This window comes from Sceloporus occidentalis, unplaced genomic scaffold, assembly GCF_023333645.1.
Source record: "Sceloporus occidentalis isolate IW3139 unplaced genomic scaffold, rSceOcc1.0.p SCAF_10, whole genome shotgun sequence".
Taxonomy (NCBI): domain Eukaryota; kingdom Metazoa; phylum Chordata; class Lepidosauria; order Squamata; family Phrynosomatidae; genus Sceloporus; species Sceloporus occidentalis.
In genome coordinates, this window is record NW_028316990.1 from 10,126,198 (window position 1) to 10,141,780 (window position 15,583).

The 15,583-nt window shown below is 45.7% G+C and overlaps 1 protein-coding gene across 4 annotated transcripts in view; it reads left to right on the forward strand.

Annotated features, from left to right (window-relative positions):
- Positions 1-15,302, forward strand: part of NFAT5 (nuclear factor of activated T cells 5) — a 62,027-nt gene extending 46,725 nt beyond the window's left edge. For 3 of the 4 annotated variants that reach the window (XM_089476780.1, XM_089476781.1, XM_089476783.1), the window contains exons 6-14: positions 840-1,012; positions 2,501-2,635; positions 2,817-2,869; positions 3,989-4,121; positions 4,800-4,877; positions 7,514-7,659; positions 7,791-10,305; positions 11,134-11,374; positions 14,530-15,302. In XM_089476780.1, the coding sequence (XP_089332906.1) occupies positions 840-1,012; positions 2,501-2,635; positions 2,817-2,869; positions 3,989-4,121; positions 4,800-4,877; positions 7,514-7,659; positions 7,791-10,305; positions 11,134-11,366 (3,466 nt within the window). In that variant the 3' untranslated portion in view covers positions 11,367-11,374; positions 14,530-15,302. The remainder of the gene's footprint in view (positions 1-839; positions 1,013-2,500; positions 2,636-2,816; positions 2,870-3,988; positions 4,122-4,799; positions 4,878-7,513; positions 7,660-7,790; positions 10,306-11,133; positions 11,375-14,529) is intronic. The other variant, XM_089476782.1, reaches the window with a different exon arrangement.
- The last annotated feature ends 281 nt before the right edge of the window (positions 15,303-15,583 follow it).

Sequence of the window (15,583 nt, forward strand, 5' to 3'; positions counted from 1 at the left end):
AGCATATGAATTAAAAGCCTTGCAGTTCTCTTCCTTCTCTCTTAAATACCAAGATGTACTGTTAATCCATACAGTGAAACCTTGCACATCTTGCTGGGTGGGAGGTAAGTGATAGGAGGAGCCAGAAAATATCTCAGTCTCAGAGATAATAATTTGAATTGAAAAACCTGTTTTGGCACAGAAAATGCCCTCTTTGTTGAGGAGGTGGCTTTCGACCATCTGCGTTACAAATGCCTCTTGTTTGTTTTAAGTAAGAAAGAGATGTAAAATGGTCTTGGAATAGTGACTGGCTGATCAAACAGGAACACTTAGCCAGCCACTCAGCATAAAGAGATCTAATGGTGTCCCATATTTTACCGTTCCCTGCTTTGGCTCAATATCACTGTCGTTTGAGTGCTTACTAGATGAGATGATTAGGGGTATATTGGGTGGGTTATTTCTTTCCATCGTTCTGCATAATGTCCTTTGTATCTGGCCTGAATAATGTGCAAAGTGATCCCCTTAACACTGTCTGGAAACAAGCCATTGCAATCCCCTTTTATTAGTAGGAAAATGATGTTAAAGTCAGCCACTGAGTACCTGAGCTGGGATTTTAACATGGAACTCCAAAATTCCAGTTTAACACTGCATCTTCTCCTGGGGTAGCAGCACACTGAAGCCAGAGTGCTTTCATATGGTTTCTTGTGTAGCTATCATCACGACAGGCATGAAAGCTTGTGCATCTATGGCTCTTTTTACAATACCTGCATTTTTGGAGACCTCAGGGTGCTTGCTGCCTTTCATGTGTGGTTATGAATGTCAGGACATAAGTGAAGACAAATGGAATCTTATGTTTCCAGGGTGGACTGTGTTGGGATACTGAAGCTGAGGAATGCAGATGTTGAAGCCCGAATAGGCATCGCTGGATCCAAGAAGAAAAGCACTCGGGCCAGGCTGGTGTTCCGCGTGAACATCCCTCGGAAGGATGGCTCCTCTCTCACCCTGCAGACGCCATCCTCACCTATTCTGTGCAGTAAGTGGCAAACTTATTGAGGGAGTCTCACTGTGACTTGTGGTCCCTTTGTTGGTTGAGCTGCTGTGCATCTCACGTTAACCTGCTCAAAAAACAAAATTGAACAACCCAAATAAATCAGAGATTTGATGGAACATAATGTTCAGAGTCTCAGTAAACCATCTTTTCAGTGGCAAGAGTGACAGAACATGAAGAAACAGGTCTACTGTGCAGATTTCTTCAGGATAGTGCAGAATTGATACTGTACCAGTACATCAAGTTAAAATTACATTCTATTCAGAGAACACATCAGATGCGTTTCAACAATGGGAGGTTCAAGCTCTGACACTGTTTTTGCTCCAGGGAGGGGAGAAGATACTGGGATTCATCACTAATTTTAGAGGACATGTACCGTCAGAGCTACAACACGCAATAATTTTTGCTGTTGCTAGAGCTCCTGGAAGACACTTCTGGGGTGACACAGTGGACAGCAGCCCTAAGCAAGCACTTGGGTTGCTTGGATTATCTTGCAAGCCCTAATTGCAGTCAGCAGCAAATATGAGCCCCTTTCTTTGTGGCTGAGGCTGGAGAAACTGTTGCTTGTTAGCTGGGACTTCCTTCTCTTTGATTAGAGTAAATAATTTCATTTTGATGCATTTTGATGCTCAGAAGCACAAGCTAAGATAAGTTATACTTCCCTTGTACCCAGCAAGTCCTCCCAGAAGCCCATGTTGTTGCCATATTGAGCACATAAAGTGGCTCAGACATAGGCACCTGTGCAAAGGAAAAGGGATGTTCTGGTCTTAGGCAAGGTGTTTAATTTCTAAAGTCAGTATTCATCACTAGCTTCTATAGAGCAGAATATTTATTTATCATGGTCATGAGTCAAATTACTTCTTTTTTTCAGACGTGTTACGCTTGTGCTTAAGTTTCCAACTCCCCCCCCCCCCCCTTCTAGGCAAAATGTCTTCCTTCTGTGTACTATAGTATTGTTCATTGGAGTTAGTTTATATTTGGGAATTTGCAAGGACACCAACCATTGTAATGCTTGCATGTGGACATCGAGCCAAGGGGGGCAGGTCTTTTTGCGAGGCAACTTTTAGGGGACTTTTCACCATGCAAAAATGTTTTGTAATGGCAATTGGTTGACTTTGAAGACTCCTGATGTTAGCCAAATTCAAATATCAGTACCAGTTCAGTGTGGTATTACGTAGTGGTGAGGAATATAATAAGCACAGTTTCTGGGAGATAACAGTCATGTGCCGCCCCTTAGGAGAATTGTGCAGTGATTTACTCGAAAGGAAACATGGACATTAAAAAGAAATACTAGAGTGTGCTTTGCCCAATCAGACATTTTATAAATAATGTCCTGGTTTTGCACAAGCATCGCTTGCTAAAGGACTAGTTCATTATGGAGACCTTTGGGAACACTGTCAACTGCATGCATGCTATTAGTTGAAGAGCTGTTTCTTTTTTTCTCTCTTTCCCTCGCACTCCCCAAATCTGTAGCTCAACCAGCAGGTGTACCAGAGATCCTAAAGAAGAGTTTGCACACCTGTTCAGTGAAGGGAGAAGAAGAAGTCTTTCTGATTGGCAAGAATTTCTTGAAGGGAACCAAAGTGATCTTCCAAGAGAACATGTCCGGTAAGTACCCAGTTTTGCCTAAGCTTCACATCAGGAGATGAGTGCGGATGGTGTTGGACTGGTGGCCTCTATGCATACCCAAGGGGCAGCTGGCTTCTCTGCTTATGCCTCCCTTGGGTATGGTTCCAATAAACATAGCCCAGCATTCACAGTAACATGCCTCTCTTTTCCTTTCTAACAGATGAGAACTCTTGGAAGGCAGAAGCAGAAATAGACATGGAACTGTTTCATCAGGTATTGGTTTTTGGGGTGCACTGAAATACAGGCGTAAAAGCTTTCCTCTTCATTTTTGAAAACATTCCTTATTTGCTCTTGAAAGTATTTACTAAGAATTTATATATAAAGTCCTTCCTTTAATAATATGTTTGGAAGGAAAGGAAAGCATACTTTAGTCATTCAGATAGAAGTTATGAATATCTTACTCCCAAGCTAACTAGATGCTTTTGTTCTAAAACCTTGCCTTCATATGGCTGAACATTTGATTGACATTCACATGGCCAACAGACTGAATTTATATGCTTGGATAGAGCATTAGACAATGATATATTTCTTTCATTCCTGTTACAGATTTGTTGCTTTATTCTCTCAGTTAACCTTGACTTGCCAAGAGAATTATGGCTTTCACATTTTCCATAGCTAGGGCAAGCCCCTGTCTTCCATGCAGTAGCAGCTATCACAGCATTCAGGCATGGAGACTGTGTGAGTGCTGCACTTGTTCTGTTACCTTAGGTGATGATGATCTCCGTTTTTACCTCCAATTCCCTGTGATTAACGGGGTAAAGATGCTACATGTTCAAACAGTGGCCAATCTTTCACTTTGCAGGTGTAATGATCCTCATTTTAGGAGTGGGTTTCTGGACTTAGCTGCCTTAAGTGGCTGCTAAAGGCTGTCATTTTACAAGTGAACATGATATGACCTCTGCAAACCCTTGCTATGTGGCCTCTAGTCTACTGTGTGGGTTCCAGTTCCTTATTGCCTGTCATGTTACCCTTGTATATTTTATGGCTGGTTGCTAGTTCTGGGCTCATAGACTGAGCTTCAGCTCAGGTTGTCTGAGGTAGTCTGGTGAAAGAACATAGCAAGCTGTAGCAAAAGAAAGGGAGGAGTTAATGAGTTTCTTTCTGTGCCTGTGTGTGCATGTGTTTTGAAATTATGGTACATGCAGGAAGGCAAATGCTTAAGAGTGATCTCTTGTGTGCTTTCACCACTGTTGGGTATGCTCAGGAGGTCTAATGTCACAGTAATTTAATAGCTGTGTGGACTCCTTAGATACATTTATGTTATGAATAGATCTTGCATTGTTAACAGTTGGTAAGTTCTTTAAACTTTCTAAATTCTGCTTTTGGTTTTAGAATCATCTAATTGTAAAGGTGCCCCCATATCATGACCAGAAAATAACTGCACCTGTTTCTGTGGGGATCTATGTGGTGACCAACGCTGGGCGATCCCATGACATACAGCCATTCACTTACACTCCGGACACATGTAAGTAAAAAGCAGTGAGGTTGTCAGGAGGGCTTTGGCCCATACTTGTGCACAGCCATTCCTCGCTTTGGTTTTTGAGTTCCTGGCTGAGGCTGAAGGAGAAAGCAGGACAGTTCAATGGGCAGTACCACCTATTGCCCATCCTGATCTGGAGTGTTCTGCAGTAGGAGCATGCTCTGGGGCTCTGAAGTGGCACCCATGAAACCGGAAAATTGGGGGGAAGAAGGGGCCTCTGCTGTGCATGTTTGAGACCGGTGGTTAGAGCTTATTGTAGGGCTTTTCTTTGCTGTTTTTGGAAATGGGAAACAGAAGGTGGGGAGATTTCCTTGTATTTTTAAAAGTTTGATTACAGGGAAGAAAAAGAGTGGGAGGGGACAATAGGATATGAACATGAGATAGCCATTTGCATTAATAAATGCTGGAAAGTCATTTCCAGAGTGCATTTTCTCAAAGTTGGCCTCTATAAAACAAATAGTTAAAGCAGTGAGATCTACTGCTTTAGATGCTGAGCAATAGATGGAGAAGGTTTATCTTTCCAGCCTTGGAGTACAAATCTTTTAGCAACAGTAACAGCGCACAGGAGCCAGCCATGTTGAGCATTGGTTAAATCCCCCAAATGGGAAATGTCCTTTTTCACCTTTTTTTGAGTGTCAGTGATGTCTTTTGCTCCATCAACAGCCAGTACTCTGAATGTGAACGTGAAACAGGAAATATCTAGCCCGACACAGCCTTGCTCTTTTGATGACGCAATCAAAGGTATTTAATTCTTTCTAGCAGTATTAATCTTGCACTTTGGAGGTCTCCCAAGATGGAGGTGGACTCTCCATCTTTGGAGGTCTTTAAACAGAGGTTGGATGGGCATCTTTCAGGAGTGCTTTAGTTGTGTCTTCCTGCATGGCAGAATGGGGTTAGATTAGGTGGCCCTTGGGGTTCCTTCCAGCTCCAGGATTCTGTAATTCGAATCCCTTGAGTTCTTCTGCAGACCTTTTTTTAAAAACCACTTCATAAATTATGTTGTGATCACGTACATTCTTTTAATAGGGGAATGGTTTCTTTGGCGGATATGGCATTTTAGTCTAATTTACTTATTTGTAATATGCGTCAGGATTCACAAAGTAGCTATTTTTTTTTTCTGGGATTAATTAGGTGTGCAGTGATGGGAGGATGAGCAAAGGGGCAGTAGCAGCCATGATGTGCCTTCATAATGTGCCATAGGAATGAAAGTAATTTCTCTTGGGAATGCCAGACTCCTGAATGTACATAGCTACATTATGGGAGAGGGGTTTTTTGGGAGGGGAGGGATTTGGTAGAATTCTAGAGGACAAAATACCCAAGCACTCTTAGCTTAAAGCATGAAGCTGCTGCAAGATAAACTTGTTAAATCATTTCATGAGAAGGAAAATACAGCTTTAGTGTAATAAAAGAGATCACTGTTCAAGACACAGGATGACAGGCTTAGTTGTGAGTCCACAAATTCTTCATGGTTTTGCTTTGTTTTTGTCTTTTACTGCAATTGGCCCTATTACTGTGTGCAATCATTTACTAAAATAAGCTCATTAAGTTTCAGAAGGTATTCAGGAGGATGTCAGTGTCTGAAACAGAGCAGCATAAATAGTAAAGTGAGATGTTTAACAGGCTTCCAGGTTTGCAGCTGAAAATTATCTAGCATGGCTGTTCTGGCTGCTGTTTCCAGCCTACTAGAAACACAAGATGCTGCCTTAAGACTACGCTTGGTCTCTTATCCCGCTGCTGGCAGCTGCTTTCTGGGACTTTCTCAGTCTTACTGGCCATGCTGCCCACTGAACCTTATTAGGTCTCCTGCATCCAGAGCAGCTGCCCTACCATGGAGCTGAGGCCTTCTCCAGTTATTGGCATGGATTCTTGCCATTAATCTGTTGCCTTTGTTCTTTACCAGTCACAGGGCAGTGTGGGTGCCTTTAACTCTAGTTCCCAGTACTGAAATTTGGCTCCTGTTTCTGGTGCTTGTGACTGTAGGTTTTAATCTTGTAGAGTTTCTGTGAAGGATTAGTTCCATAGCAAGCTATGTTGCAGCTGATGGAGGATTCCAGAAAGTGTTTGCTGTTGTCTTTATAGCCTTATTTCCCCCGCTTTTCACCTGTGTTTTCCCCCCCTTACAAGCCTAACTATTTGAAAAGGGCTTGTGGGATCAGAACTTGGAAAAAGTTACTTTTTTTGGATAGCTTACAGTATCCTGCAACCAGCATGGCTGCTCTAAAAGCTCTGAGTGGGATAGAAAGGAGTAGGGGAATCTTAGTGGCCTACAAACAAATGGGGCATTGAACTTTGAAGAACTGGTGATCTTTGTGCAATAACAACTTAATGGCTCCTTGTGTAATTAGAGCTGAAAGTAGAAACTGTTATCACTAGGCTTCCCAGGCATGCCATTTTGCACAGGATAGGCTCTATTTGGAGTCCTGAAGTCAATTCTCTTATTGGGGTGATAGAAGATGCCCTAACCCCCCTATTTGACAGTAGGTGGTAGCATTGGGGATGTAGGCAGCAAAGTTATAGATACCAGGATTCATCTGCTGGGATCATGGCTGGCATGGTACCGCTTTTCTTCCTCCTCCTCATCTTGCTGGGCTGATGCCATCTCATGAGGGCTGGCCTTCTATCTTGAGATATGAATGGGTTTGGAGGTTCCTGTGAGATTTGAAATGTCATGGGGCCCTGAGATCTCTCAAGGGGCCCTCCCCTCATGAGACTTGAGGTGACCTGGGAATCCTAATTGTCATACTACAGAAGAACTCATTTACTGTGGCACCTGCTTTCACGGGGCAGAGATTGCTGTGCCAGATGTGTTTCATGAAGGAAGCTTTGGCCTGTGAAAGCTTGTGTTGCATTAAATGTATTTATTTTAATGTACCCAAGACTTACTGTTTATTGCTACAGACTCATATGATCTTTGTCCTACAGATTTTACCAGCTGTAATGTCACCTGAAGGTTGTACTGCATATTCAGATGCTTATCCCAGTCTTTTTTTAGTCCAGGGGTTCTTTTAGTGCCATGGACCCCTTTGTCAGTCTTCTGACACCTATGGACTTCTTCTCAGAATAATGTTTTTAAAAGCATAAAAAGCTAAATTTCAGTTAGAGATGTTAGTAAAAATAAAGATGTAATTTCCCCCCATCCAAGTTCACAGACCCCCTGAAATATATTCCTGGACCCCTCTGGAGTCTGTGGATCCTAGATTAAGAACTCTTGCTTGATATTCCTCTCCTTTGGGAGAAAGAGTGGTATCCCAGCGTTGAATCCTGTCTCTGTCTCTTTCCCTTTTTTGTCTCTGGTGGTCTCTGCCCATCTCAGTCCCTGCACTTTAAGTCATGCCATTTTTCAGAACAGCACTTAATTCTGTGTTTATCTGTTGCAGTGAACCCCAGTGGCTGTAACCTGGACAAGGTAAATATTCTTCCCACTGCCTTGATAACTCCACTCAGGCCAAACAATATCATTAAGAGCGAAGAGGCTGCTCCAATGGAGCTTGTGCCTGAAAAAAGATCCCCTTCAGTCTTTAAGGTAAGTGGTGTTGAGCAGTCATCTGTGGGTTTTGGAGAGACATGAGTGCCTTATTCTTAGAGGCAGCGATGTCACACCAGTACCGAAGTGTACTAAAATGCTTTCTTCTGCCTGTGTGTTTTTCCCATCAGACAACCAGTGTAGTTGGTCCCTCTCAAGCACCTCTAGAGTCCGGCATGCCCAGCCTACTGGGAAACAGCACTTTCTCCTCTTCTGCTTCTCACTTGGCTCCTGAGAATGAAAAGCAGCCACTGCCGCCCAAGGTGTATACTCCGGAGGCAATGCCTACCCTCCATACTCAAGACATTGTCCCACCTGGCAGCTTCCCAGCAGCTTCTGCTGGCAGCCAGCTGCAGAACAGCGACACCTTGTTGCAGCAGGCATCTCCATTCCCCTCAAGAGAGTCCCAGGGGCCCAGAGAGATGCTCCAGTCTGACAGTGCAGTCATGACTTTGTCTCAGCTGACGGAGGTATCCCAGCAGCAGTCACCGCTTCAAGACTCGTCCCAGGCTTTACAGCAGCAGATCTCGTCCAACATATTTTCATCATCTGGCAGAGTGAGTCAGCTGCAGAACACGATCCAACAACTGCAAGCAGGGACCTTTCAGTCCAGCACTGCTAGCAGCAACAATGGAAACGTGGATTTGGTCCAACAGGTCCTGGAAGCACAGCAGCAGTTGTCGTCTGTCTTGTTTTCAGGGTCTGACAATGAGGACGTTCAAGAGCAGCTCAGTGTGGAAATTTTCCAGCAGGTAAGCCAGATCCAAAATGGAGTCAACCAAGGGATGTTTTCCTCTGATGCAGTCCACTCGAGGGCTGAAGACCTGCTATCCAGCAGAACAGAGAACATTCATCCACAGCCTGAGAGTTCTTTGTCCAGCCAGCAGCAGCAGCAGCAGCAGCAGCAGCAGCAGCAGCAAGCAATGGAGACTTCTGCAGCAATGGTGATTGAGATCCAGCAAGGCCTCTGCCAGGCAACAAGCCAGATGCCGTCCGACTTGTTCTCCTCCTCTTCTTCAGGCAACGGAAACATCCAGCAGTCCCCAGTGTATCAGCAAGCTTCCCACTTGATGGGTGGCCTGTCCACAAGCGAAGACATGCAAATGCAATGTGAGTTGTTCTCTTCCACCAACGTTTCTGGCAATGAAGGAGCAACGCCACCCCAACGGCAGCAGGTGCCGGCCAACAGCTCTGCCCTGTTTCAGTCTTCTGGCTCCACCAAAGGCGAAGAAGTATCAAGTCAGGCGGAACAGTTGCGGAATGACGTCTATCAGGCTATGGTCCAAATGCAGCACGGCGGGGAGGGTCAGGTGCAGGTCAGCCTCTTCTCTTCCTCCGAGAACATGATGCAAGGCAGTGGAGCACCACCGTCCCAGCAGCAGCAACCACAGCCACCGCCGCCACCACCATCCCAGGGTGGAGGCCTCTTCCAGCAGGGTGGGGAGATGATGTCCCTCCAGTCTGGAAGCTTCTTGCAGCAGGCCTCCCACTCTCAGGCTCAGCTTTTCCACTCTCAGAGCCCTATTGGGGACGGCCAGAACATCTCCCAGGAGGCTCCAAGCTCCCTCTTCCATAGTCAGAGCACTGCGACTTCTTCAGAACAGCTGCCACCCCCCATTTTCCACTCGCAGGCCCCCATGGGGGTTGTTCAGGAGCAACAGGCCGGCAGCATGTTTCTTTCTCATTCTCAGAATTCAATGAGTGGCTCAGTCACACGGGAGGAGCCCATGACGTTCTTCACCACCCAGAATTCGATTTCTTCTTTGCAGGCCTCTGCCAGTGCTGAGCAGCCAGCCTCATTCCAGCAACAGCAGCAACAACAGCAGGCGGCTCAGCTCTCCCACCTCCAGGGGTCTCTGCTTCCTCCGCAGGAGCAGCCTCCACCTTCACAGCAGGGCATTTTCCAGTCACAAGTGCCCCTGGGTGCACTCCCTCCTTCAGGTGTGCCCCCAAACCAACAAGAAGCCATGTACCAGTCCTCACATTCAATGGCAGCTCTTCAGAACAGCACACAAGAGCAGCAGCAACAGCAACAGCAACAGCCAAACATGCATTACAGCAGCCAGGGCCCCATGGGCCCCATGGCATCCCCGAAGCAGGCCATGCTGTTCAGCTCCAGCCCCAGCTCCCTGACCAGCCAGGAACAGCAGCAACAGAGCCAGCCTCTCTTCCACCCACAGAACGCCATGAGGACCATGAATCAGGACCAGCAACCCATGCAGTTCCAGAACCAGAGCCCAGGCTCCTCCCAAGCTGAGCCGTCCCAGCAGCCACCGCCGGCCTTATTCCACAGCTCCCCACAGCTCCAGCTGGTCCAAGGTTCTCCCAGCTCCCAAGAGCAGCCTCTCCCCCTTTTCATCTCATCGACTTCCATGTCTGCCTTACAGAACAGCATGAGCCAGCAGGAGATGCAGCAGTCCTCTCTCTATTCTTCACAGAGCAGCATGTCTGGCATCCAGGGTACTTCTTCACCCCCACAACAGCAACAACAGCAGCAACAACAACAGCAGCAGCAGCAACAACAACAACAACAGCAAGCTTCCTTGTTCCATAATGGCCCTGGAGGTGGTGCCATCAGCCAGCTGCAGAATTCATCTGCTTCATCTCAGCAGACCTCTGGAATATTTCTTTTTGGCATCCAAGAGAGTAAGTTTCAGAATGGAGGGTCCAGAATTGTCACCAGCTACAACAGCAGATGAGTCTGTTTCTAGTTATGGGGTTTTCTCTCTCCCCTTTGTGGCCTTGCAGGTCATCCCACAAAATTAGGACTGTGTCCAGATGGAGGCATGAGATTGAGTTGAGCCAGCATGATTGAAGGCCACAGAGTATTTAATAATTTAATTAATCAATTAAGATATTTATATTCCAGCCTTTATCCAAAGATCTCAGAGTGGCATAGAATAAAACTAAAACCATCTTAAATTATATAACCATAAAACATATCCAGCATAGATAAGGCTTTAATAAAAAAACCAAGTTTTACCTTGGTGCTGAAATGATTATAAAATTGGCACCAGTCAGGGCTGCAGAGGGAAGGAACTCTACAGCTGGGGAGCCACTGCAGAAAAGAGGGTAACAGACACAGGGCTCTACTACAAGGTGTCTTTTAATCTAAAGCTGGAGTGCTTTATTGCTGCCAGCCACAGGTTGGTAGAGCAAACCTTTAAGTGTACACATACCTTGGTGCAAAACCACTCTGAATCAGTTTGTTTCAGCATTCACTGAAGAGGTTCATCTCAGTGCTAAGATCTATTGTCTTAGGCTCCTTGTGATACTGCCAAGACTGTGATTTGGAGTACCTTCTGTAGAGAACTTTTGGTGATTCAGAGGTCTTTGCAGTGTGAAATGGAATATGCTCCCTTGTTTCTCATTAATCCCTCACATTCAGTTGTGAGTGATGCATGTTGAAGACTGAATGGGCCAACAAGCTCATTGAAGAGGCATTAATCACATGTATTTTCTATCTCTCAACAGACTGTGGCCAGCTCTTATCATCTGGATCTGGTGCGTTGTCTGAACAGATGATCCCCATTAGCCAGCCACAAGGGGAGGTGCAGCCTTCTGTCACTACCCTCCTGTCCCAGCAGATGTCAGAGAACCCTCAGCTGTCTTCGGCCATGACCACCAATCAGAATATGAAGAAGATCGATGACCTGCTTGTGTCCTTGCAAAACCAGGGGAACAATAACATGGCCGGCTCCTTCTAACTGGTTAGGTGAGCTGGGGCAACTGGAGTTAAACATTTTCCTCTCTGGCTGGGGAGGAGAGGTATATAATAATAACAATATAATTTATATTCCGTTTAATCACTTGGAATCCAAGCGGATTACAACAGTAAAACAAGATACAGTTAAAATTCTAAAAAAAACAAAAAACTATCCCTCCCCCACAGCATAAAAACATAGTAATCCTAAAAAGAGATTAAACCAGAGATATTAAAACAATAGTATAAAATCACAGTTAAAATCAGTAGAAGATTTGTAAAAAAGAACTGTATAGCAGGGGTCCAAATAGGATGGAAAAGGGGATGGAAAAAGAGGAGAGAAGTAAAGGGGGGAGAGGGCAGGAAAATAGAGGTGGACCTAGTCTGGAAAGGCCTGCTGGAAGAGATCCATCATAATAGCCTTCTTAAAGGTTTCCAAGGTAGTAATCTGACGGATCTCGTCTGGCAGGTCGTTCCAGAGTCTAGGAGCAACTGCTGAAAAGGAACACTGGGACACTGTCGAAAGTCTAGTCCTCTTTGGTTGAAGCAGATTCTTCCCAGCAAAATGAAGAGTGCGGGGAGGACGATATGGGAGAAGGCGTTCTGGCAAGAAGTCAGTAGGGCTTTAAAGGTTTAAACCAACACTTTGTATCTTGCCCGGAAACTAACAGGCAGCCAGTGAAGGGATTTTAAAACTGGTGTAATGTGGGCAAATCTAGATGTGCCAGTAACCAGCCTGGCTGCCATATTCTGTACCAGTTGAAGTTTCCGGACTTGACACAGAGGTAGCCCCATGTAGAGTGCATTACAAAAGTCAAGCCGAGAGGTTGCCAGTTCATGTACTACTGTTTCAAGGTCTTCCCGCTCCAGGAAGGGGCGCAGTTGGCATATCCGCCGAAGCTGAAAACAAGTGCTCCTGACCGTCGCATCCACCTGAGCTGTCAGATGGAGAGACGAGTCTAGGAGCACCCCCAAACTGCGGACAGAGTCCTTCAGGGGAAGTGTGACCCCATCCAGAACTGGCTGACCTAACTCCATTCCCAGATTAGGGGTTCCTATTACTAGTACCTCCATTTTACCTGGATTCAACTTGAGTTTGTTTTCCCTCATCCAGTCCATTACCAATTCAAGACAGGCATTCAGAGGAGAGATGCCTTCCTTAGTCACTGCATTAGTCTGAGACATAGAGAAATATATTTGGGTGTCAACAGCATACTGATAACACCCCGTCCCACGTCTCCAGATGATCTCGCCCAGTGGCTTCATGTAAATGTTGAACAGCATTGGGGACAGAATCGTGCCTTGAGGGACGCCCGACCTGAGTTCCCTCTTGGCCAAATAAGTATCCCCAAGCGACACCATCTGGAACCTTCCCGAGAGGTAGGACCAGAACCACTGCAGAGCAGAGCCTCCGATTCCCAGCTCTCTCAGGCTTTCCAAAAGGATACCATGGTCGATGGTATTGACGGCCGCTGAGAGGTCCAAGAGCACCAGCAGGGTCACATTTCCTCTGTCGGTGCCCAGACAGAGATCATCAACTGAGGCGACCAAGGCTGTCTCAACTCCATAGCCTGCCCTAAAACCGGTTTGAAATGGATCTAGATAATCCGTTTCATCCAAGATTGCTTGGAGTTGAATGGCGACTGCTCTCTCAATTACCTTTCCCAAAAATGGTAACAATGAAACAGGCCTATAATTATTTCTGTCCAGGGAGTCAAGGGTAGGCTTCTTTAGAAGTGGTTTAACCACTGCCTGCTTAAGGCAAGATGGAAGGTAGCCTTCCCTAAAGGATGCGTTGATTATGTTCTTTAATAGTAACCTAAAGGCATCACCCCCCGGGACGGCCAGCCAAGTCAGGCAAGGGCCGAGAGAGCAAGTTATCTTTTTCACACAACCAAGAAGCTTGTCCACATCGTCGGTACTGACAAACTCAAATTGATCCAGAATAACAGTATAGGTGGAGACGCTGGATACCTCTCCTAACAACTCAGTTTCAAAGCCGGCATCCAAGTCAGCTCTTATGTGAGAGATTTTGTCTGCAAAGTGATTATTAAAAGCGTCACAGCAGGCTATTGTAGGTTCTTGGAAAGGATTCAGGGTGGGGGGTAGTTGAGTTATATCCCTAACCGCCCTGAATAGTTTGCCAAACGAGACTTGGCAGACACAATAGATGCAGAATAGAAAGACTTCTTAGTTGCATCTATCGCCACACCATAGGATTTAAGATAAATCCTATGGCGTGTCCTGTCAGATATGAGTCGAGCCTCATCCTCTAAAAGATCGTAAATTATCTGAGTTTTATTTTTGACTGACCTGGCATTACACAAAAGGAGAGTAAGATTCCGTGATTGGTCTGGTGTGCTCTCCTGCTCTATTGGGGTAACAGGGTGAATGGAAGGGGAGACAGATAATAAACATCGATCTCTCCTTCCTCTGTAATGACAATTCAACCCCCCCCCCCCCAGTTCTATCAATTAATGGAAGTTGTGGAATGAAATAAAAATGAGAGTTGACAATCTTTGTTCTGCTGGCTCTTGATGCTGCTCAGTGCAGTAATGTGGATTTTGCAAATCCATTGCAAGCAATGTTCACCTCTGCTGAAGAACATTGCTCAGAAATCACAGCGAGGATGGAGATACATTGGTCTTGACAGAAACCACAGGCCGAAACTGGAAGTGAAACTCCCATGCACTGCCCATGGCTGGCCTCTTTTTACAAGCAACTTCCCCCAACCTGGGTCCCCCAGATTTTTGGGCTGTGGCTCCCAACCTTAATATATTTATTTAACTTCCTTACAATTTGCAACCTTCCTCACATTCTGTAACAGGCTGATTACAGTTGACAGAATGTGCAGTTCAAAATATCTGGACGCCATCATATTGAAATTTTTGTCAGCAACTTGATTGAGATAAATTTCTTAGCTGTTAGTGCTAACAGACACACTAAAAAAAGCTCTTGCTGCAGAGTGGATATGTCCTTATGCAGAGTTTCTCCAGTTGCATAACACTGATCTGTGGCTGTGATGTGAAGTACAAAGCAGTCACCATAGTTAGCTTCAGCATGGAGGGAAATACCCAGAGCCACAGAAGAGGAGGGAGGGTGCATGGCTAGTTGCATTAGAGTTTAACCTGCTCTCCATTTCCTCTCCTTTTTACTTGTGCTTCCAGAAATCCTGTGATGGACAGGCAGATTTGCAAGACTCCTTTAGTTCTTGTGACTCTGAAATTTAGGGTGTTTGGACTTCAACTTCCTCATTCAAAAGATGGTCTGGACCTAAGGGAAAACATAGCCTTCACCCTTGCTTTGGAGGAGCATCCCTGCTGATCCTGGGAAACAGCTGTTGTGAAAGAGCATCTGAGAGAGAGACGTCTTGGAACCAAGAGCAGTGGAAGAGCTGTGCTTTGTGTTGCTCAAGCTGAAGGCTGGGCAGTTACCCCCATCTCTAGCCCCTCTGAGAGGATACAGAGCATGAATGCTCAGTTATCATTTGGAGCTAGGTAAGGAAAGAAAATGGGACCGTGTGTCTCCCCACCCTCCTCTCTTTCTAGCCTCCGCAGCTCTTCAGTGGGAGCTGTGAAACATACAGAAATATTCTGGGTCCCAAAATCAATTGGTTGCACAGATGTCTGGTTCACACACTTGTATTCGTCATTTGATGACTTATTCCGTGATTTACAGTTGAATATTTCTGTGATTTCCATTGAAAACGGTTTCTTGAGGCAATGTGAAGTAACACAAGTGTTCAGTCCATAGTTGTGAATTTCACACGTGCGCATCATCGCTTGATGCTGGAGGTGGTGAACCTCCAGGTGTGAACTGAGCCCCTCTGTTCAGTAGAAATTTCTGCTGACTTAATAGAAATGGGGAAAGCTGTGAAATAACGCTGGGGGCGGTCAGCACATGCTACATAGAACCTGAGAGTCTCCCATGGCCTTGAGGTACAGCCTTAAGGAGTGGGGCTGGAAGGGGTCTGTGTGCTGGGGCAGTGTTGGGGGGTGGGGGTGGGATCCAAGAATGTGACCGCAGCTTCTTCCGGAAGGGCTGGGTGTAAACTAATAGAGCTGCTCAGGACTATCCTAAATTCCTGGTGCTCTGCCAGTCTCCCCACTGGGAAGGACAAGGCTTGCTCAACGGTTTCTCTCTGAGTCTTGCCTCCATTGGTTATGAGCTGAATCCTCACCTCCTTAATCCCCTTTCTGTTTTCTTGTCTCTTCTTGTAAA